Here is a 24,532-nt window from a genome sequence, read left to right on the forward strand (position 1 = left end):
ATGGAAAATTAGCTCCAATCGTTATCGGACACCATGTCGTGTTTGGAGAGCCCCTCTGTGCCTAAACATTGGAGCTCCCCCACAAGTGTCACCATTTTGGAAACTAGACCCCTTAAGGAACTTATCTAGATGTGTAGTGAGCACTTTGAACCCCCAAGTGCCTCACAAAAGTTTATAACATAGAGCAGTGAAAATAAAAAATCATTTTTTTTTCCTCAAAAATGATTTTTTAGCACGCTATTTTTTATTTTCACAAGGGTTAACAGGAGAAATTGGACCACAAAAGTTGTTGTCCACATTGTCCTGAGTACGCTGGTACCCCATATGTGAGGGGGGGGCACTGTTTGGGTGCACGGCAGGGCGCAGAAGGGAATGAGCGCCATTTGACTTTTTGAAATGAAAATTAGCTCCAATCGTTAGCGGACACCATGTCGTGTTTGGAGATCCTCTGTGTGCCTAAACTTTGGAGCTCCCCCACAAATGACCCCATTTTGGAAACTAGACCCCCTAAGGAACTTATCTAGATGCATAGTGAGCACTTTGAACCCCCAGGTGATTCACAGAAGTTTATAATGCAGAGCAGTGAAAATAAAAAATCTTTTTTTTTTCCTAAAAAAAAAATTTTTTAGTCTGCAATTTTTTATTTTCACAAGGGTAACAGGATAAATTGGACCCCAAAAGTTGTTTTCCAGTTTGTCCTGAGTACGCTGGTACCCCATATGTGGGGGATGACCACTGTATGGGCACACGTCAGGGCTCGGAAGGGAAGTAGTGACGTTTTGGTATGCTGACTTTGATGGAATGGTCTGCGGGCGTCATGTTACATTTGCTGAGCCCTTGATGTTCCTAAACTGTGGAAACCCCCACAAGTGACCCCATTTTGGAAACTAGACCCTATAAGGAACTTGCCTAGATGTGTGGTGAGCACCTTGAACCCCGAAGTGCTTCACAGAAGATTGTAACGCAGAGCCATGAAAATTAAAAATCTTTTTTTTTCCTCAAAAAATGAATTTTTAGCTCGCAATTTTTTATTTTCACAAGGGTAACAGGAGAAATTGGACCCCAAAAGTTGTTGTCCAGTTTGTCCTGAGTACACTGGTATCCCATATGTGGGGGGAAACCACTGTTTGGGCACACGTTGGGCCTCAGCAGGGAAGTAGTGACATTTTGAAATGCTGACTTTGATGGAATGGTCTGCGGGCGTCATGTTACATTTGCTGAGCCCGTGTGCCTAAACAGTAGAAACCCCCCACAAATGACCCCATTTTGGAAACTAGACCCCCCAGGGAACTTATCTAGATGTGTGGTGAGCACCTTGAACCCCCAAGTGCTTCACAGAAGTTTATAACACAGAGCCGTGAAAATAAAAAATCATTTTTTTCCCTAAAAAAAAATGATTTTTAGCCCGCAATTTTTTTTTTTCACAAGGGTAACAGGATAAATTGGACCCCAAAAGTTGTTGTCCAGTTTGTCCTGAGTACGCTGATACCCCATATGTGTGGGGGAACCATTGTTTGGGCACACGTCAGGGCTCGGAATGAAAGTAGTGACGTTTTGAAGTGCAGACTTTGATGGAATAGTCTGCAGTCGTCATTACGTTTGCAGAGCCCCTGATGTGCCTAAACAGTGGAAACCCCCCACAAGTTACCCCATTTTGGAAACTAGACCTTCCAAGGAACTTATGTAGATGTATGGTGAGCACTTTCAACCCCCAAGTGCTTCACAGAAGTTTATAATGCAGAGACATGAAAATGAAAAAAACATTTGTTTTCCACAAAAATAATTTTTTAGCCCCCATTTTTTTATTTTCCCTAGGGTAACAGGAGAAATTAGACCCCAAAAGTTGTTGTGCAATTTTTCCTGAGTACGCTGATACCCCATATGTGGGGGTAAACCACTGTTTGGGCACACGTCGGGGCTTGGAAGGGAGTGAGCACCGTTTGACTTTTTGAACGCAAAATTGGCTGGAATCAAAGGTTGCACCATGTCGCATTTGGAGACCCCCTGATGTGCCTAAACAGTGGAAACCCCTCATTTCTAACTCCAACCCTAACCCCAACACACCCCTAACCACAGCCCTAACCCCAACACATCCCTAACCCTAATCCCAACCCTAACCATAAACCTAACCCCAACACACCCCTAACCCCAACACTAACCATAACACTAACCACAAGCCTAACCCTAATTCTAACCCTAACTCCAACCCTAACCCTCTTTTCAACCCTAACCCTCTTTCCAACCCTAACCCTCTTTTGAACCATAACCCTCTTTTCAACCCTAACCCTCTTTTCAACCCTAACCCTCTTTTCAACCCTAACCCTCTTTCCAACCCTAACCCTCTTTCCAACCCTAACCCTAATTCCAACCCTAACCCTCTTTCCATCCCTAACCCTCTTTTCAACCCTAACCCTCTTTTCAACCCTAACCCTCTTTCCAACCCTAACCCTAATTCCAACCCTAACCCTAATTCCAACCCTAACCCTCTTTCCAACCCTAACCCTCTTTCCAACCCTAACCCTCTTTTCAACCCTAACCCTCTTTTCAACCCTAACCCTCTTTCCAACCCTAACCCTCTTTCCAACCCTAACCCTCTTTCCAACCCTAACCCTCTTTCCAACCCTAACCCTCTTTCCAACCCTAACCCTCTTTCCAACCCTAACCCTCTTTCCAACCCTAACCCTCTTTCCAACCCTAACCCTCTTTCCAACCCTAACCCTCTTTCCAACCCTAACCCTCTTTCCAACCCTAACCCTCTTTCCAACCCTAACCCTGATGGAAAAATAAAAATATTTTCTTTATTTTATTAGTACTGCCTACCTATGGGGGTGATAATCGGGGGGTTCATTTACTTTTTATTTCATTTTGATCACTGTGAGAGTGATCAAAATGAAATAATGGAATCTGCAGCCGGCAGATTCGGGCGGGCGCACTGCGCATGCGCCCGCCATTTTCCAAGATGGCGGCGCCCATGAACCGGACCCGCCGGACACCGGGAGCGAGGGGGGACTTAGAAGGTGCCGGGGGCGGTGAGAGTGGGTGAGGGGGGGGGATCGGAAGCTGGCGGGGAGCGAAGGGAATGGGAGGGGGGGCAGATGATGACAGCGGCGGCAGATCGCCGCTGTCATTCAGTGGCGGGGGGGGCGATCGCCGGGGGGGGGGGGGGGGGCAAATCTGTGTCTCCAGCCATGTCCGATGCTACTGCAGCATCGGCCATGGCTGGATTGTAATATTTCATCAATTTTCATTGATGAAATATTACTATCGCTCTGATTGGCTGTTTCACTTTTAACAGCCAATCAGAGCGATCGTAGCCACGTGGGGGCGAAGCCACGCCCCCTGTGGTGAATTACAAAGCCCCCTGTATCTGCGGGTCAGGTGACCCTTCATTGACCCCGGTCACCCGACCCACGGGGGGCTTTGAATTCATGACACAGGGTATGCGTCATAGGTCGGATTGGCACCGACTTTCATGACGCATACGCTGTGTCACAGGTCGGGAACCGGTTAATTGGAAAAAACTGTGCTTTTCTTTCAAAAATAAGGACATTTCTAAGTGACCCTAAACTTTTGAACGGTAGTGTATATGTGGCATTTTTCTTTATTGTGGCATTTTTCTTAATTTTATTGGTATTTGAAATAAAACGACCTGTTCTGTTGCCTAGGCAGGTAAGCATCTTTTGCCTGTTTGCTGGTTTTTTGTCTAACTTAATTTATTTGGGTTTTAACTAAACGACCTTGCAATAATTTTTACCGCATACCTCAGAGTAATTATACCACATACCTCCGATTCATGATAATCCCGCTTTCTTTGTTGCATGTTATCTTTCAAAGCAATACCCTGAGGCTTCAGTGCTTGCGCATCCTTGCTGATCTCCTCTAGTTTCCCTTGTAAGGCCTTGAAATTTTCTTGAGCAATATTCACTTTGTCCTCAAATGAGAAGAAAATAATATAATTGACATGGTGCGCATGACAATGGTGTGACATCAGGACTTCATCACAAGACCAGGAATATTACTCATTGTCTATTGTGAGAACTAAGTTTACAAGGAGTTTATTTAGCAAAAACTTCATTTTTGAGATCAGGAATGGCTGAATTCAAAGACTAGCCACTATCCTTAGAACTTGCTAAAGGGGGAAAAAGAATGTAAGTACCTGCCATTCACTGATCTTCTGCTCAAATTTGACTGTGCGGCCCTCCGCCCCAGCTATCTGCTCTCTTAATGGTTTCAGGTGCTTCTCAGTTTCATTCACCTGAAAAAAAAAAAAAAAAAAAAGAAAAAAAAGTCTGACACCACTTATCACAGCACCAATGGACCTGATGCAGTGATCTTCCAGGTACTGTTGACCTTACTGCCCATAGTCTCTTGTGTATCACTCACCTATGCTGCCAAGAGCTCCACTGGCTTAAACAGAGCTCTCAAGTTTAAGAACAGCATTGCTTGGAGAAATAAATATCCAAGAAACCGGTGATCCCAGGGGAAACCATCCCCAAAACAAATGAGGAACTAGGGGTGGGGCGTCCGCAAAATGAGACACCGAGGGGGGAAAACGTCCGCAAAACGAGACACCGAGGGGGGAAAACGTCAGCAAAACGAGACACCGAGGGGGGAAAACGTCAGCAAAACGAGACACCGAGGGGGGAAAACGTCAGCAAAACGAGACACCGAGGGGGGAAAACGTCAGCAAAACGAGACACCGAGGGGGGTAAACGTCAGCAAAACGAGACACCGAGGGGGGAAACGTCAGCAAAACGAGACACCGAGGGGGGAGCTACAATGAAGCAGTCAATATATTTGTGCATAATCCAAAATTGAGGAGGATAAAATACAGGGCATCAGTACCCAGTTAGTGGACAACCCCTTTAAGTATTAGCTTCCCAGTGATAAAGGGGTTCAGTCTGAGTCAGTCACATAAATAAGCAGAGAAATGGGGCACGGAGAGAGGAGAGTCTTACCATGGCCCAGGCCATTTTACACTTCAGATCCTCCAGCTTCTTCTTCATGTCAGATAATGAAGTCAAACTTTTAAACTTCTCCTCTTTCTCCATGCAATCTCGCTTCAACTCATGAAGCCTCTACATAGGGATGAAACAACATTCAGTGAAACTCGTGCTTACACAACTTTGTCATTAAAAAAATGCATTTTACACCCTGGTTAACAGATTTTTTTTTTTTCCTTTAGTTAATAAAGGGGTTGTCGCCTTACACAGGACCTGGGTCCTACGGCTGCAGTTTGCTTAAAAATAAAAAACAAAAATATTGACCATTACTCACCCTCCCCCATGTCCAGCACAGAGTCTCCAACACTGCTGCCAGTATCTATTCTTGCCTCCAACGCTGTTGCAACAACAGTGCTGCAGCCAATCAGAACTCTGCGGCTTGTGCAGAGCAGCAGCAGATTCAGCGGTGGACCTGGGGATGGCGAGTTAGGTGCATTTTGTTTCTTGATAACAGACAGCAACTAAGGACTGGGATTATCTGAAGAGGGACAATCCAATTAAAATGGTCATTACATAAGGCTTACAAACCCTCGCTGTGTGCTGAATGTGTCCGGAATAGCAGAGGGAATTGTTTCCTTGTTTCTAGAGCAGTATTCACACTGACCTAAGCTTTCAGCTGTGTCAGCAATAAGGATCAAGGTTTGTTCTTTTTTCAACCTCTGAATATAAAAGATATTTCTCTTCACTGACAGAAAGAGACATTGAAATATTAAAAGATCCAGTCAGTTTAATGCCATAGGAGGCGCGTATGGTTGTAGGATTGGGAGGGATCCTGTAGTGTGTATACTGGGATATGTGGAGGAGGTCCAGGTACATAATAAATATAAAGTGGCTATAGCTAGATTATTATATATTGCACGAAAACTGATCGCCAGATACTGGATAAATGAAGATCCGCCGACATTGAGGGAATTTTTCAGACAGTCTGACTATATTGTGAATATGGAAAAAGATATTTACGTTAAGAGAAAAAGCATAAGAACATTTGAGACACTGTGGACACCTTGGGTGGAGAGAAGATGACCCTGAACTTAGGTTACACCATGCATTATTTGCTGCTCTTGTATGTAATGGGGAGAGGGGAAGGGAGGGAGGGAATTTCTGAAACTAATGACCATTGTTAATGTTTTCATTGCGATTTTTGTTCCATTGTTTTGTACCGGAATTTGGTTAAATAAAAATTTATCTGATAAAAAAAAAAAAAAAGATCCAGTCAGCTTCTTACCTCAACCCCAAAACTAATCTGATCATGAGTCCTGGTCTTGGTCTCCATGATGTAGGAATAATCATCCTTCATCTGATCCAATTGTGTTGCCTTCATAAAAAACTTAAATAAAAAACAGAATACCGGTAAATTGGTAAATTACTATAAATCAGAGGAAATGAGAAAATGGCAGATTGCAAGGCAGGGGAATTTATCAGCTGGCGCTATATTGTGCGATTACTGACTGCTACAAAATACAGTAAGTGAAGTTGTAGTTTACTTTATAGTTAGTGGCCTTAAAAAAAACAACTGAATTTTGTAAACAGGAATAAAAAAAATGAAGTTTGTGTTGCCATTTTCAGAAATGTCAATTTTTCATTTTTCTTGTGTGGGGAGCTGTACTTTTTATTGGTACCATTTTGGGGTACATGCAACATTTTGATCGCTTTTTATAACATTTATATAACATCACTCCACTGAGACGGCCCTGACCAAAATTACTAAAGACCTACTTACAGCCAAAGCTAACGGACAATACACTATACTCCTCCTTCTAGACCTGTCCTCTGCTTGTGACACAGTTGACCACTGCCTCCTACTACAAATCCTCTTCTCCTTTGGCATCAAAGACCTCACCCTATCCTGGATCTCCTCATACCTCTCCAACCGCACATTCAGCGTCTCCCACTCCCACACTACCTCCTCATCCCACCCTCTCTCTGTTGGAGTCCCCCAAGGCTCTGTTCTAGGACCCCTACTCTTCTCAATCTATACACTTGGCCTGTGACAACTCAAAGTCTCATGGATTCCAGTATCACCTTTTTGCTGATGACACTCAGATCTACCTCTCTAGCCCTGACGTCACCTCTCTGCTGTCCAGAATCCCAGAGTGTCTATCAGCCATATACTCCTTCCGCTTCCTCAAACTCAGTAAGGACAAATCTGAACTCCTCATATTTCCCCCATATCACAGATCTTCCTTACCCTTACCTGACCTATCACAATTAGCGACATCACACTTTCCCCCGTACAAGAGGTCTACTGCCTCAGGGTAACCTTTGACTGCCTGTCCTTCAAACCGCACATCCAAGCTCTCTCCACCTCCTGTCGCCTCCAGCTCAAAAATATCTCCAGAATCCATCCTTTCCTCAACCTGCTAAAATGCTTGTGCATGCCCTAATCATCTCCCGCCTCGACTACTGCAACATCCTTTTCTGCGATCTCCCTGCTAACACCCTCGCACCTCTCCAGTCCATCCTCAACTCTGCTGCCCGACCAATTCATCTTTCTCCTCGCTACTCCCCCGCTTCTCCCCTCTGCAAAACTCTTCACTGGCTCCCATTCCCTCAGCATATCCAATTCAAATTACTATTACTGACCTACAAGGCCATCTATAACCAGTCTCCCCCATATGTCTCTGAACTAATCTCCCGATATCTTCGCTCACGTAATCTCCGGTCCCTCCAAGACCTCCTTCTCTCCTCAACACTTATTCGCTCCTCAACCAACCACCTCCAAGACTTATCCCGAATAGCCCCCATCCTCTGGAATTCTTTGCTCCAACACGTCGGACTATCAACCACATTCGGATCCTTCAGACAGAACCTGAAAACCCACCTCTTTTTTTTTTTTTTTTGATCAAATAGATTTTTATTAATCAGAATTCAAAATACAGAATATACAGTAAATCTTCCACAAACAATATATTTACAAATTAAACATCCCTGTTCCCCCCCCTCCCCCCCCATGTAGACAGCGTATATAACTCTTTTCTCCATAAGATTTCTCTTACACCGTAATTTACCATTAGTCATCCTTTTTACCTGTATTGTCAATCAAACCATACAAAACAGAAATGTTCCTATGTCCGGGTATTAATGGTCTATCCACAACACCAGCATTGTAAAATATAGCACATTCCCATCAGTTAACTGTACCGTATTGTAGCATTGTAGCCAGGGATTCCACAACCTCTCATAGGTTTTACAATTGCCTCTTTTAGCATATATCCTTTCCTCCAGCCGGATGATACAAGACACCTGTTTCACAAACTCTCTCCCAGAAGGTGGTTCTTTCGTGATCCAGTTCCTCGCAATCAGCTTCCTTGCTACATATAGTAGTCTGGCTATAGCAAGCTTTGCACTATTAACTATTTCAATTTCCTCCACATATCCCAGTATGCAGACCAGTGGTTTTTTGGGTATAACACTTCCGTAAGCCCCTTCTATTCTGTTAATGACATTAAACCAGAACGCAGATAGCCTGGGACAAGTCCACATCATATGAAGGATTCCGGCATCAGACCCCCCACATCTTGGACAGTCAGAGTTGTCCCTCAGCCCCATTTTAAACATCAGAAGGGGGGGTACGGTACACACGATGGATCACATAAAGATGGGACAACCTAGCTGGTTCACTCAGTGAGTTTGGGGACATATTCTAGGACGCTGTCCCATACCTCGTCAGTCATCACCCCAATCTCTCCCTCCCATTTGGATCTTGCTTTAAGTGGGAACCCCATTAAATGTGTATGCAATATATCTTTGTGGTTGTTAGAAATTACCCCTTTTGTAAGTCCATCACCACCACATATATAGTCCAACACTATGTCAGATTGTATCTGCAGGTTTCTGGAAAGTTTTTGAGCCATAATGGCATGCCGTACCTGACAGTAGTGGTACCATTCAGAATCCGGCAACTGAAACTCACTCTGTAATTGCACAAACGGTCTCAGCTCCCCGTTATGCATAATTTGAGACATTAATGTCAGCCCCCTACGTTTCCAGCCTTCCAAGTTTCCGAATCTCTGGGAGGTTACTATTATCCCATATAACTGTGAATCTAGTCAACCCGGTCACCCCTCTCACCCTCTTTAGTCTGTTCCACAGGTCTTGTAAGAGTCGCAGAGTGGGACACCCGTCTCCCATTACACCCATCTTCCCATCCTCTAGGCCAAGTATCAACGGGCTTCTATTTAGTACGTATTCCAGCACTCCTCTGATGACACCTGCCTTCTCTTGATTAGACCACCCTCTGAGATGTTGACTTTGGGCAGCTAAAAAATACAGTTCCGGATTTGGTAGTGCCAGTCCCCTCATCCTTTGGTCTTTGCAAGGTTTCAAGCCTTATTCTAGGTTGTTTCTTACCCCATATCAAGGCCCTAAACAGTGAATTCACCACTCCGAACCTTTTCTGCGGTATCCAGATTGGGGAGTTGTGTAATATATATATATAAAAGCTTGGGCATTAAAACCATTTTAAGTAGATTAATCCTTCCCACCACCGACAAGTGTAATTTGTTCCAAGTATCCACCTTAGTTCTTAGAATTGCCATTAGGGGTACTAGATTAGTATTAAGGTACTCAGGCACCGGTAGGGAAACCTGTATCCCCAAATATTTAAACATTTCCACACATTGTAGTTTGTTGGCCCCTAAGTCTTCCTGAGTCCATACCACCTCCTTGTCCACTTTAAATAGGCTTGACTTAGACCATTTATGGTCAGTCCTGAGATCTCACCGAACCCCTCAATGGTCTGCACAGCATGATCCAATGAAGCCGAGGGGTCCCCTAGGAATAACAAAATGTCATCCGCATACAGGGCCACCTTTTCCTCCAAATCGCCATATTGAAACCCCTTTATTGCCTTGTTGCGTCTAATAGCAGCCGCCAATGGCTCTATCGCAATAGCGAACAGGAGCGGCAACAGTGGACAGCCTTGCCTCGTTCCTCTATGCAGCTGTATTCCCGCAGACATTACTCCATTAATCTTAACTAAAGCTGTGGGTTGAGTATACAATAGCTGAATCCACGCTGTAAATTGAGGACCAAAGCCCATACTATGCAGCACTCTCCACAGGTATGACCATTCTACAGTGTCAAAGGCTTTATGGGCATCAAGTGAGGATATCACCCTTCCACCAGGGTTATCGACTGGCAACTGCAGATTGAGATATAGTCTCTATATATTGGCTGCTGTTGATCTGTTGGGCATAAACCCCGATTGATCCATATGGATCAATGTATCAACAACACCAGTTAGTCGGTTCGCCCGCACTTTAGCCAGTATTTTCACATCAGCTGTCAGCAAGGATATTAGCCTGTATGAATCTGGAATTCCTGAATTCTTACCGTCCTTAGGAATCACCACTATCACCGCCTCCCGCATAGACGCAGGCAAAATCCCTTCTTTCATAGCCTCCTCAAACACTATTAATAGCTTGGGTAGCAGAATTTCTTCTAGGTGTTTGTATATTTCCGCAGGAAGACCGTCTGCTCCCGGGGCCCTCTCATTAGTCATGCCATGCAGAGCCATCTCCAACTTCTCTACTGTGATAGGAGACTCCAACTTATCCCTATCTTCCATAGTGTCGGAAGCAGTCCCACTCCTAGAAATGCCTCCATCCCCCCTTCCCCTCCCATTCTACTCGATGAATAGAAGTTCTGGTAAAAACCTGCGAAGACCTTCAGAATTTCGGGCGTCTCAGTAACCCTTGTCCCCTTTGCAGTATCCATACTATGTATAAATGAGCTGCCTCTCTGGGCTGCAGCTATAATCGACAATAGATGACCAACTTTTTCCCTTTCTTCATAGAATCTCATCTTCTGAAAAGCCTACTTTTTAGTTGCTTTATCTAGTAGTAACCTATTGACCCTTTCATGTGACTGCCTAAGTGTCAGTTGAGTGTCGGGTGTAGCGTGCTGTGCCATTTCTATTTCCGCCCTAGTTAGGGCTTCCAGACTATCCACCTCATCTCGCTTAGTTTGTGTCTTTCTCCTACATATATCCCTGTATAGAATTCCCCAGAGATATGCCTTCATGGCGTCTCATACCACCAGAGGATGAGCACTATCATCATTATGGAAAAAGAATTCCCCAATCTCCCGCATGATGCCCTGCATATTTATATGTTGTATCCAGGCCGGATGTAACTTCCACTCTCCCCTTATGCCCCCTCTCAAACGCTCCCGTTTAATGGACACAAGGATGGGACTGTGGTCCGAGATCAGTCTCGGTAAGTATTGCACATCCCCCACCACTGCATTCATCAACTCATTAGCTAATGCCATGTCGATGCGAGATAGGGTATTATGAGAAGCTGAATAGCAGGAGAAGCACTGTTTCCGGTCATTTCTTACCCTCCAAATGTCCATCAAACCCATTTCCCGAACTAAATTGCCAAATGGGGTTATAGTGTCACTCAATACTCCCAACAGCCTCCTATTCCTGTCCCAATAAGAGTCTATTACATTATTATAGTCACCCACTATCAAAAGAGGCAATACTCCCCCTCTTCCTGAGAATTCCCAAGTCTCCCTCAGCTTAGTACTCGAGTAGGGGGGTGGAATATAAATAGCGGCAATGCACATAAGGTGGCCAAATTTACATTTGATGACTACACACTGCCCATCCAGGTCAATATGCACCTCTATTTCCTCATATTGTATTGAAGTTTGAATTAGCACAGATAGCCCCCTTGCGTAGCTAGAAAAAGTAGAGTGATAGGCCCTCTGTATCCATCGCCTATTCAAGAGTCTCATTGTGTCCGGTAAAAGATGAGTCTCCAGGAGGCATACCACCGATGGGCCCTGGTCTTGTATATATTTGAATATAGCTGCCCTCTTAGTTTTGTCAGATAAACCCCTAACATTCCAACTTAGTACCTTAATTCCCCCCCTCCATAATGTTGATAACTGGAATTATTAATCTGTGTAGTTTTCCCCCTTGCTGTCTGAACCCATCCCTCCTCCCTCACCCTCCCCTTCACCCATCCCCCCCTCCTCTTCTCCCCCTTCCTAGTGCATATACTCTCAAAGAGAGCTGGGTAATCTGGTCCCTGGCCCCCCTCCCCTCCTGCCTCCCCCACCACTATGCTTCTACATTCATCTAATTGCATACGTAGAGCAACTATCTTCCCAGCTCCCCCCCCCCCCAGTCCTGTTGTGCAGGATAGAAGATCCCATTGTATAACATCATCAATAATATAATAAAACATATAAACAATTCAAGTTTTGGAAACTTTAAGAAAAAACACCCCCGCTGTGCCCAACATTGGGCAACCACCAAATCTCAATCATTTCGCCCCGCCAAAGCCTTAATCTCAACCATATGCCAGTGGATCTAAAGAAGATCATATTCAGGAGATCAAGAGGCGTATAATAAAAGGGCCAAAGAACCGATGGCAAAAAAAAAAAAAAAAAAACAGATAGGAAAACCAGGAACAAGGCCGGAGCCTACCAAAAATCAGTTCTTCGACAGGAAAAAAACGGTTAAGAATTCCTTGTGAGACACTGAAAGATGTAATATGTCCTCAGCCGACCATCTCTTGACTAATCAATCAATTCCAGCTCCCCCGGAGTTTATGCGCATTAATGTCAATCCATTAGTTAGCTTCCATCGGATCGATGAAAAATTGCACTTTATCAAGCGCCACCACACTTAGTTTAGCCGGGAAAATCATGGAGTACTGCACTCCCAGCTCTCTAAGACGCTTCTTCACTCCTCCAAATTGCATACGCTGTTTTTGAACTGCAATAGAAAAGTCTGGGTAGATAGCTACTTTTTCACCATTCATGGCAAGATCCCCCATCTCTCTCGCCCTCCTTAGAATTAGGTCTCTATCCCTATAATGGAGAAGCTTAGCAAGAATAGTGCGTTGTCCCCTACCCGCTGGTTGTGGCTGCATGGGAACTCAGTGTGCACGCTCCACAGCAAAAAACTTGGTCAGAGTATCTGTGCCAAATTTCTCCCCGAGCCACTCTTCCATAAATTCTGTGGGGTTTCTCCCTTCGGATTTTTCCGGGAGGCCAACAATCCTTATATTATTACGTCTAGAGCGATTCTCTAGATCATCATTTTTGCCCACTATTTCAGAGATTTGCTGAGCGAACCTTTTTTCTGCTTTCTGGAGTTTGGTGATGTGGTCCTCTACTTGCCCCACTCTCTTTTCTACCTCTTCTGTTCTGGTATCAGCTTTTCTCATATCTTTTTTTAAACCAGCCTCTTCAGATTGAATTCCCAGAACCTGCTGTGTCAGCGTGGTTAAGGCATTCTTACAGAAGGAGACCGCAGCGAATATGTCCTTCAGTGTGGGATTCTCATGATCCTCCCCTGCCTTCCGGGTCTCGAAAACCCACCTCTTCAAGAAAGCCTACAGCCTGCAATCACCCCGCTACCTCCTCACCACTACTGGAGCTACCGCCTCAACCAAAGCCGGAGCTGCTGCAACCCCCAATCTACTGTCTCTTTCCCCACCATCCTGTAGAATGTAAGCCCGCAAGGGCAGGGTCCTCTCTCCCCTCTGTATCAGTCTGTGATTGTTAGTTTACTGTAAGTGATATCTGTAATTTGCATGTAACCACTTCTCATGTACAGCACCATGGAATCAATGGTGCTATATAAATAAATAATAATAATAATAATAATAATAATAATAATAATAATAATATTTGTAGGATGGGAGGTGACCAGAAAATGAAGTCAAGAGTTTTGATTATTTTTTCCTCTACAGCTTTAAATGGGTATTCCCATCTCCAGTACCCTATCCCAATATGTAGTTGGTGTAATAATAATAATAGTACTGGCAAATACCTCCAATTAGAAATCATAGAATCATAGAATCATAGAGTTGGAAGGGACCTCCTGGGCCATCTGGTCCAACCCCCTGCTCAAAGCAGGATTCGCTAAATCATCCCAGTCAGATGTCTGTCCAGCCTCTGTTTGAAGACTTCCATTGAAGGAGAACTCACCACTTCTCGTGGCAGCCTGTTCCACTCATTGATCACTCTAACTGTCAAAAAGTTTTTTCTAATATCTAATCTGTGTCTCCTCCCATTCAGTTTCATCCCATTGCTTCTAGTCTTTCCTTGTGCAAATGAGAATAAAGTTGATCCTTCTACAATGTGACAGCCCTTTAGATATTTGTAGACAGCAATTAAGTCTCCTCTCAGTCTTCTCTTTTGCAAACTAAACATTCCCAAATCCTGCAACCTTTCCTCATAAGACAGGGTTTGCAGACCGGTCACCATTCTGGTCGCTCTTTTCTGAACTTGCTCCAGTTTGTTGATGTCTTTTTTAAAATGTGGTGCCCAAAACTGGACACAATATTCCAGATGAGGTCTGACCAAAGAGGAGTAGAGGGAAATAATGACTTCACGTGATCTAGACTGTATGCTTCTGTTAATACATCCTAGAACTGCATTTGCCTTTTTTGCTGCTGCATCACACTGTTGACTCATATTCAGTCTGTGATCTATTAGTATACCCAAGTCTTTTTCACATGTGCTGTCACTTAGCCCTATTCCTCCCATTCTATATATGCTTTTTTCATTTTTATTGCCCAGATGTAGTACTTTGCATTTCTCCCTGTTAAAAACCATTCTGTTAGTTACTGCCCACTTCTCCAGTTTATTTAAATCTTTTTGAATCCTCTCTCTCTCTTCTCTAGTATTAGCTATCCCTCCTAGCTTTGTGTCATCAGCAAATTTAATCAGTTTACCCTCAATTCCTTCATCTAAATCGTTGATAAAGATGTTGAACAATACAGGGCCCAGGACAGAGCCCTGTGGTACCCCACTTGAGACATTCTTCCAACTGGATGTGCAGCCATTTACGACCACTCTTTGGGTCCGATCACTAAGCCAGCTATGAATCCACCTAACAGTTGCCTTGTCCATTCCATACTTAGTCATTTTTTCAATAAGGATTGTATGAGAGACTTTGTCAAATGCTTTGCTGAAGTCAAGATATACTATATGTACAGCATTTCCTTGACCCACCCAATCAGTGATACCGTCATAGAAGGAAATTAAGTTAGTCTGACATGACTTATTAGTTACAAACCCATGCTGACTCTGTTTGATCACTTCATTCTTATCCAGGTATTGACTTACATGTTGTTTAATAATTTGTTCAAAGATCTTTCCTGGTATAGAAGTCAGACTCACCGGCCTATAGTTGCCTGGGTCCACCTTCTTCCCCTTTTTGAAGATAGGAACAACATTTGCTCTTCTCCAGTCTTCTGGCACTTCTCCTGTTCTCCAAGAATTTTCAAAGATTATGGAGAGTGGTTCAGAAATTTCTTCTGCTATCTCCTTCAGTACTCTGGGGTGTAATTCATCTGGACCTGGAGACTTGAATTCATTTAGGTTAGCTAAGTGTTTCCTCACTATCTTTCTGTTTATAGATATCCTGGATTCTTCTATTCCCTTAATAGGACAGTGAATAACAGTTGGTGTTACATTTCCTTTCTGAGAGAAAACAGATGCAAAATAGGAATTTAAAAGTTCAGCCTTCTCAACATCCTGTCTTACCATTTCATCATTTTCATCCTGTAAAAATCCTATAGCATCTTTGACTTTTCTTTTACTTTTGACATATCCCCAAAATCCTTTATTATTGCTTTTGACATCTCTTGCAAGCCTCAATTCATTTTCAGCTTTAGATAATCTGATTTGTGCCCTGCAGATTCTGCAGACAGCATTATATTCTTCTTTAGATATGCCTCCCTCTTTCCATTTTATAAACATTTTTTTCTTCCTTTTTAGCATGTGCTTAAGTTCTGTGTTCACCCATCCTGGTTTCCTTAAATGCTTCCTATTCTTCCCTCTTTTCGGAATTGTTAACAACTGTGCTTTGAGAATTTCATTTTTCAAGATTTCCCATCCTTCCTGGACATTTTTGTCTTTAAGGATATCCAGCCATTGGATCCCTCCAATTCTCTTTCTGAATCCCTTAAAATCTGCCTTTCTGAAATCTAACCTTGACGTCTGAGTCTTCACAGGTCTTCCGCCTCTAGTTATCCAAAATTCTAAAATAGCATGGTCGCTACCTCCTAGGGTTCCAGCCACTTTTACCTCCTCAACCATTTCCTCCCTGTTTATAAGGATTAGATCCAAGGTAGCAGTTCCCCTTGTTTTCTCCCCTACCTTTTGGAAGATAAAGTTGTCAGCAAGAGAGGATAAGAATTTCCTTGACCTGTTAGTTTTGCCTGAGAGAGATTCCCAACAAATGTCTGGATAGTTGAAATCTCCCATGACAACTATGTCATATTTTTTGGAGAACTTGGCCATTTGATGCATAAAGAGTTCATCCATATCTTCAGCTTGCACAGGCGGCCTGTAGTAAATGCCTACAATGGTGTCCTTTCCATTGTTCTGTCCTTGTATTCTTACCCAAACAGTTTCCACAGAACTCCCAGTCTCTGAAGCTTCAATCTCTGTGCAGATATATGCGTTTCTAACATACAATGCAACACCCCCTCCTCGTTTATCAAGTCTGTTTCTTGCAAATAAGTTGTATCCTTCTAGTCTTGTATTCCAATCATGTGTATCGTCCCACCAAGTTTCAGTGATTCCAATGACATCATATTTCTTTTCCTGTGTTAGTAGTTCCAATTCTCCTTGTTTGTTGCCCATGCTTTGTGCATTAGTATAGAAACATTTTAGTTTGTGATTGGTTTCTCTTTCTCCAATGTTTTTATTAATTAGATTCTTTTGTCTTTGTTCTTCCTTTCCACTTCTATTAGCAGAGTTCTCAATAGCATTTGTCAGGTGTATGGCTTTTTCTGGTCTTTTGCTTCCCTTCCCATGTTGTTCTAGTTTAAAGCTCTCCTTACAAGTGTAGCAAGGCGACTTCCAAATACATGCTTTCCAGTCTTCGTAAGGTGCACCCCATCTCTAGCAAGTAGTCCATCGTATAAGTAGTTCACTCCGTGATCCAGAAATCCAAATCGTTGCTGACGGCACCATCGACGTAGCCAGTTGTTCACCTGCAGAATCTTATTCCACCTCCTTGTTCCATGGCCATCCACTGGGAGGATGGAAGAGAAGACCACCTGCGCTCCCAGTTCTTTCACTTTCTTGCCTAAGTCTTCAAAGTCTCTGCAGATGGTTTCCAGGTCGTTTCTTGCGGTGTCATTTGTCCCCACATGTAGTAGCAGGAATGGGTAGTCATCTGTAGGTCTGAAGAGTCCTGATATCCTGTCAGACACATCTTTAATTTTTGCACCTGGAAGACAGCACATTTCTCTTGAAGTTATATCCGGTCTGCAGATAGCGGCCTCTGTTCCTCTCAACAGGGAATCCCCCATGACCACCACTCTCCGTTTCTTCTTCACATCATTTTTCTTTCTCCATCCAGGAGAATGTAGTATTGTTCTTCTGATAAGCCATGTCCCTTACCCCATGTTCATGACACAGCAGCTTAGATAGCAATGGTTACGACCACTTATATAGTGACAGTTGTTAGTGGTCGTAAACATAGATACCTAATCTACTGCAATGCCCTGCAAAAGAGGTAAGAGACATTGCAAATCAGAAGAACTATACTAAGTTTCCAACTGGAATTATTTGCCAATATTATTATTACACTTACCACATATTAGGATAGGATCTTAAAGATGGGAATACCCTTTTAACTCCTTCCCACAAAAGCATGTTGAATTCACTTCCTGGGAAGGGGTCCTGTGTGGTAGGGTTCAGGATCTGCGATCCCTCCACACGGCTGATGCCAGCTATATTATACAGCCAGCATCTCTCTATAACAGTGGCGGCTGGCGCTGAGCTCTGGTCCATTTCATCCCACCTGGAAACTTTTTCTGGTGTTTCAGTAGAATATAAGGGAAAATAAAAGATCCCATTCAAAACTACAACTACTCCAGCAAGAAACAAGACCTCATATGTCTATATCGAAGGGGAAAAAAAACAAACAAAAGTTATGGCTCTGGGAAGAAGGCGAAGAAAACACGAAAGCATAAAACAAGTCATGGTCCTTAAAGAGTTAGTTATATTTTTCATAAATTGGACTTAGTGGATGCAGTAATTATTTTAAATTTATTTTTATATACATATTAATTCCTGTATTTTGGAATTGACAAAAAGTGCGCCAATCAAACTTTTCTTTTTTTCACTCCCCTTAACAGACTGGAACCTTGTATTAAATACTGCAATAATTCAAAGATAACAATGATGGGGATTGCAACAATTTAAATAGCACTTTCAGAGATTAACAGTGCCATGTAAATGTTAAACAGCAGCGATCAGAGCTCACTCCGATCACTGCTGTCAGAGACAGGTGTCGACCGTATAACACAGCTGACACCCGCAGCGCATAGAGCGAGCTAAGCTCCTGGGCCCACTATATACACCCACACCTGCCATTTAAAGTACTGGTGCGCCCTTTGTCAGAAGAGAGCTAAATACGGTGCTACACTTCCTAATGATAGATAACAGCAGGAGACCAATGTGTCCAATGACGCAGCACAATGTGGAATTATCTGCAAATTGCTACTTTTGAAGCATAGTAAAAATTGTTGCAACATAAAATGAATGCTTTTATTATATATTCACACACACACATAGATAGATATATATATATATATATATATATATATATATATATATATATTTTTTTTTTTATGTGAGAACACATGACTAGAAATTCCTAAATCTCATACTTCATGTCAAAAGCTCAACAACACCGCTTTTTGGGGGAGACATTTTTCCAATGGTACTAAAAAAAATATAAAAAGCGCTTAATAAACTTAGCTTAGGCACATATGACAAAAATATGCTGCAATGATCAAAGTCCACCCCCTGTCCACCGTTTCACAACTCACCTTATATTTGTCTGCCTCGTTTTTAGACTGCAGGAAATTTTTGCTCATCTCTTGTGTAAGAACAGACACTGGATTGTCGACCTGCAGAAAAACACAAAGACTAGGACTGGGTACAAGATACACAGAATATTAGCCATTAGTGCTAAAATGCTTTATAGGATTACAGCAATACGAGAGGAGGGGGATCTATAAATAAAGATATCAATCATAATATTTTGTTGTCATTAATTTAAAAGTTTTGCCCAGTAAAAACTACAAAAACAGGACAAGTAATAACTTATCGATCAATGGCGTTCCGACCGCTGAGAACTGCACCCATCGGCAGAATGGCAAATTTTTTTCTCTGCATGTTCAATCTCTGCTCCATTCCTAAAGAAGCCACTGAGCGCTGTGCTCGGCTTTTAGCGGTGACTCCATAGCGAATGAATGGAAGCATAGTGAGGAACCAACCAGCCGCTCCATTTTGGAACGGGGATAAAATTTACTGAAAAAAAAAGTGCAATAGGTGAAGTTGAACCCCCCCACTGATCTATAAGCTACCACCTATTCTGCAGATAGGTAACTTGCTTTTGCCAACCACTTTAAATGCATTGTCCTTTTGTCATCATGTCTTATTGCGCCAATTCATCATCATTACAAGAAACCTTGAATAAAAAAGTTTTGAAACTTTTAGCTTTAGCGAAAATGTATTTGCTCGTCTCATCAGCCACGACAGTAGCATGCACGGTTCTTCCTTCTGATTAGCCGGCATGACGCAACATCATTGTTGTATCGTGATGCATGATGTGACGTAGCACCAGGCCGGCTAAGTAGGAGAGCCGCGGATGTCTGGAGGTAAGAGGGGGAATCTTGCTCCGATGCAGCTGAAATGAGACGTGATTCGAATCAACTCTCACCTCCATGAATGCAAGCAAGATCTGTGCAGCTTGATGCGATACTGAAGTCTATTACTTTTTGCTTTCGGCAAATTAGGAAAAAATGGAAACGTTCATGTGATTATAGTTATATTACCTGTATGTTGAAATGGTCAAGGACTGCGATGAGTTCCTCCTTCTTAGTAGAAACCAATGACCCTTTAAAAGTAAAAGTATAATATTTTATTTTAACCCATTCTCGCCACAGCCATTTTTTCATTTACTATGTTCACTATATGATAAAGCTGATCTAGCAATATGATGCTCCATGTCAGTACAATTACGCAGACACCAAACGGATATTTTTTTTTAATTTCATTATTTGGAAAAAAAAAAAAAAAAAAAATTACAATTAGTAAAAAAAAAAAAAAAAAAAAATGTTGCTTTTGTCGCCATTTCCGACACTCTTAACGCTTACTTTTTTGCAACCTAAGCTGATGTTTTTATCGGTACCATTTTGGGGTACATAGGATGTTTTGATCAGTCCTTACTGCATTTTACTGCAATGTTTCGGCAGACAAAAAAAAAAAAAAAATGTAATTGTGGGGTTTTGGTTTTTTTATCGTTTCGCTGTTTACGGATCATATTAATTTTTTTTATATTCCTATGTAACAGACATTTCTTAACGCAGCAATACCACGTGTGTATTTCTTTTTTAATGGCTTTATTTTTCATGGATCAAAAGGGGGGTGGAATAATACTAATAATCTTTATTTATCTTAAAGCACCAACATATTCCACAGCGCTTTACAGTTCAACAGTTCATATACAAGTCATAAGTAACAACATTCAGAGTAATACAATAATTAAAATAAAAAGGAGATTTTTGTGTACTCACCGTAAAATCTTTCTCTTAGCCTCTAATTGGGGGACACAGAACCATGGGTGTTATGCTGCTGTCCACTAGGAGGCGACACTATGCATAATCTGAAAAAGATTAACTATGGCTCCTCCTCTGCAGTATACACCCCTGGACGGCTTTAGCCTTCTCCAGTTTTGTGCAAAAGCATTAGGAGGAATATAACAGAAAACATAACCATGCCTGTAAGAAGGCCACTATGAACGAGCTCAAAGAACAATATGAGAACTCAAACGTAACAACTGCCCGTAAGGGCAACAGGGTGGGAGCTGTGTCCCCCAATTAGAGGCTAAGAGAAAGATTTTACGGTGAGTGCACAAAAAACAGGATTTTTGGGTTGCTTACCGTAAAATCTGTTTCTCGGAGCCTTCATTGGGGGACACAGAGACCATGGGTGTATGCTGCTGCCACTAGGAGGCTGACACTATGCACAAAAAAAGGTTAGCTCCTCCTCCGCAGTGTACACCCCACCGACCGGCAGGGAATTCCTCAGTTAGTGAGAAAGCAGTAGGAGAAGTAACAGAATAGATTGAAAACAGAACAAATAACTCAACTGTAACCAACCAAAGTAAGAACAGGAGTTGTAGAACATGGGAGGGTGCTGTGTCCCCCAATGAAGGCTCCGAGAAACAGATTTTACGGTAAGCAACCCAAAAATCCTGTTTTCTCGTTCGCCTTATTGGGGGACACAGAGACCATGGGACGTCCCAAAGCAGTCCCTGGGGTGGGAAACAAACTTCCATCAGGCCAGTGGACTCACCACCGCTGCCTGCAGGATCCTTCTACCTAGGCTGGCGTCCGCCGAAGCGTAGGCGTGGACCTTGTAGAATTTCACAAACGTGTGAACCGAAGACCAGGTTGCAGCATTGCAAAGCTGCAGCGCGGAGGCTCTGTGGCGTACCGCCCAGGAGGCACCCACTGCCCGGGTAGTGCGCGCTCTGATCCCCGGAGGGGCCACTCGATGCTTAACCCGGTAGGCCTCCAAAATTGCCGATCTGATCCAGCGAGCAATAGTAGCTTTGGAAGCCGGGTGACCTTTCCGCGCCCCATCTGAAATGACGAAAAGAGAGTTTGTCTTTCGCAAGGAAGTCGTCCTAGACAGATAGACTCTCATTGCCCTGACCAGATCCAGCTTGTTCAGGGACCGCTCCCGAGGGTGAATTGGACTCGGACAGAAGGACGGCAGAACAATATCCTCATCGAGGTGAAAGGAGGACACCACCTTTGGAAGAAGAGAGGGCGGAGGCCGCAGAACTACCTAGTCCTGGTGAAGTACCAAGAAAGGAGAGAAAGGGAAACATCCCTGAGAGGTTCAAAAGGAGAACCTTGCAGAACCTCAAGAACCAGATTAAGATCCCATGGATCCACGGGCGCTCGATACGGAGGAGCCGTGTGAGCCATGCCCTGAAGAAAGGTTTTGACCTGAGGGCGGGAGGCCAACGTCTTCTGAAACAAAATGGACAGCGCCGAAACTTGACCCTTCAAGGAACTGAGAGCAAGCCCCGCATCCAGCCCTGCCTGAAGAAACGCCAGAACGGAAGGGAGCGAAAAGCACATGGGCGCGATGTTATTGGCCTCACACCAAGTGAAATAGGCCTTCCAAGTACGGTAGTAAATTTTAGAAGATGATGGCTTCCTGGCTCGGATCATGGTATGAATTACTCGACCGGAGAATCCTGCTCGTTTCAAAACCTCGGTCTCAACAGCCACGCCGTTAAATTGAGCGGCCGAGAATTGGGGTGGCAAATCGGGCCTTGAGACAGCAGATCTGCCCTGTCTGGAAGCTTCCAGGGGGCGTCCGCGAGAAGATTGACAATGTCCGCGAACCAAGACCTTCTGGGCCAATTCGGGGCGATGAGAATGACTGGAATTCCTTCTGCTTTGATCTTCTTCAACAGCTTGGGAAGAAGAGGCAGGGAAGGAAACAGGTAGAGGAGCTCGAACTGCGACCAAGGAATGGCCTGGGCGTCGGCGCCCACTGCGAGAGGATCTCGAGCCCTGGATACAAACTGTGGGACTTTCCTGTTGAGGCGAGAAGCTAGCAGATCTACGTCCGGGGCTCCCCAACGACGGCAGAGCTGAAGAAATACCTCCGGATGTAGGGACCACTCTCCTGCCGCGAGACCCTCGCGGCTGAGAAAATCGGCGGCCCAGTTGTCTACGCCGGGAATGTGTACCGCGGAGATTGTCGGTACCGAAATATCTGCCTACTGAAGGATCTTTGACACTTCTGTCAGGGCTGAGACACTCCGTGTCCCTCCTTGACGCTTGACATATGCCACCGCTGTGGCATTGTCTGTCCGAATCCGGACAGGCAGGCCCATGAGGAGCCTCTCCCAGTGGACGAGAGCCAGATGGATCGTTCGTATCTCTAGGACGTTGATCGGCAGAGCAGATTCTTGAGTCGACCAACGATCCTGAACAGTGTGATTGCGGAACACTGAACCCCAGCCGAGGAGGCTGGCATCCGTTTGGAAAGAGTGTCTAGGACGATCGCCAAACTGAGACGTGCCTGTTGGAAAGCGGGAGCTTTGATCAGAATATCGTCGAGGTACGGAAAAAGAACGAGACCTCTGATCCTCAACAAGGCCATCAACGCAGCCACGATCTTCGTGAAGACTCTGGGAGTGGTGGCGAGACCGAAGGGCAGCGCGACGAACTGGTAATGTTCCTGGCGAACCGCAAAACGCAGGAACTTCTGATGTCCGGAGAATATGGGAACATGTAGATAGGCATCTTGGATGTCTATCGAACACATGAATTCCTGCTCCTCCATGGAAGCGATTACCGAACGAACCGATTCCATCCGGAAGTGGCGAAGGCGAACTCTCTTGTTGAGCAGCTTGAGATCCAAGATGGGTCGGACCGCCCCGTCTTTTTTCGGCACGACAAACAGGTTTGAATAAAACCCTGTAAACCGCTCCGGTTCGGGAACAGGCACAAACACCCCGGAACTGAGGAGAGAGTCGATGGCCGTAAAGAACCCCGGGATCAAAGCTGGATCTTTTGGAGGACGGGATTCGAAGAAACGATCCCGAGGAAGAGAGACGAACTCCATCTTGTATCCTGACGATACAACCTCCCTGACCCAAGCGTCCTCTACTGAGGCCAGCCAGACGTCCTTGAAGAACAGGAGTCGACCTCCCAATTAGAAGGGACCCTCGGGAGTCCGAGGATAGTCATGCTGATGTGGACCGTCCAGATCCGGATCTGGATGGTCTGCCCTGCGAAGAGTGGGAGAACCTGGAGGGAGTGGGTCTGAAGGAAACTTTCTTCCTATCTTGGCGTGCCTGCGGTCTTTGTTGGTTGGAGGAGGTCTCCGCCGTATTGAAACAGCGGTAAGCCCGAAAGGGTCGAAACTGACGCCTTATTGGGGGTCTGCGAGGCTTGGACTGAGGCAGGAGAGAACTCGTGCCTCCGGTGGCGTCCTTAATAATCTGGTCCAATTGGGATCCAAAGAGGCGCCCTCCCTGAAAAGGGAGATTAGTAAGAGACTTTTTAGAAGACAGGTCCGCATGCCAGGCCTTAAGCCAAATTGTACGTCGGATTGCCACAACGTTACTTGACGCCTGAACTGCGCAGGATGCGGCATCCAAAGAAGCAGAAAGCAGATAATCCCCCGCATGGGAAATCAGATTGGCGAGATCGGCCAATCGATCTGGTTGTGCTTTCTCTATGATGCCCTGACGAAGATCCTCTGCCCAAGTGGCTATGGCCTTTGCTGCCCAAGATGAGGCAAAAATTGGGCATACCGCCGTCGAAGCCGCTTCGAAAGCAGACATCGCCAGGGATTCTATAATCCTATCATTAGAATCCTTCAGAGACGCCACGCCTGACAGCGGGAGAACCGTGTTATTAGAAAGCCTGGACACGGGCGGATCGATCGAGGGGGAAGCAGACCAGTTGTCCGTGAGCTCTTTAGCAAACGGGTACAGA

The 24,532-nt window shown here is 44.3% G+C and overlaps 1 protein-coding gene across 2 annotated transcripts in view; it reads right to left on the reverse strand.

Moving 5' to 3' along the window:
- Nucleotides 1-24,532, reverse strand: part of SMC6 (structural maintenance of chromosomes 6) — a 165,164-nt gene that overhangs the window by 116,501 nt on the left and 24,131 nt on the right. For both annotated transcript variants that reach the window (XM_073568268.1, XM_073568269.1), the window contains exons 6-11: nucleotides 19,835-19,896; nucleotides 18,824-18,904; nucleotides 6,229-6,330; nucleotides 4,959-5,078; nucleotides 4,157-4,255; nucleotides 3,785-3,931 (exon numbers count right to left, since the gene is read on the reverse strand). In XM_073568268.1, coding sequence (XP_073424369.1) covers nucleotides 3,785-3,931; nucleotides 4,157-4,255; nucleotides 4,959-5,078; nucleotides 6,229-6,330; nucleotides 18,824-18,904; nucleotides 19,835-19,896 — 611 coding nt within the window. The remainder of the gene's footprint in view (nucleotides 1-3,784; nucleotides 3,932-4,156; nucleotides 4,256-4,958; nucleotides 5,079-6,228; nucleotides 6,331-18,823; nucleotides 18,905-19,834; nucleotides 19,897-24,532) is intronic.

This window comes from Dendrobates tinctorius, unplaced genomic scaffold (assembly GCF_039654945.1).
Source record: "Dendrobates tinctorius isolate UK_male_01 unplaced genomic scaffold, ASM3965494v1 ptg000021l, whole genome shotgun sequence".
In the NCBI taxonomy this organism is placed as follows: domain Eukaryota; kingdom Metazoa; phylum Chordata; class Amphibia; order Anura; family Dendrobatidae; genus Dendrobates; species Dendrobates tinctorius.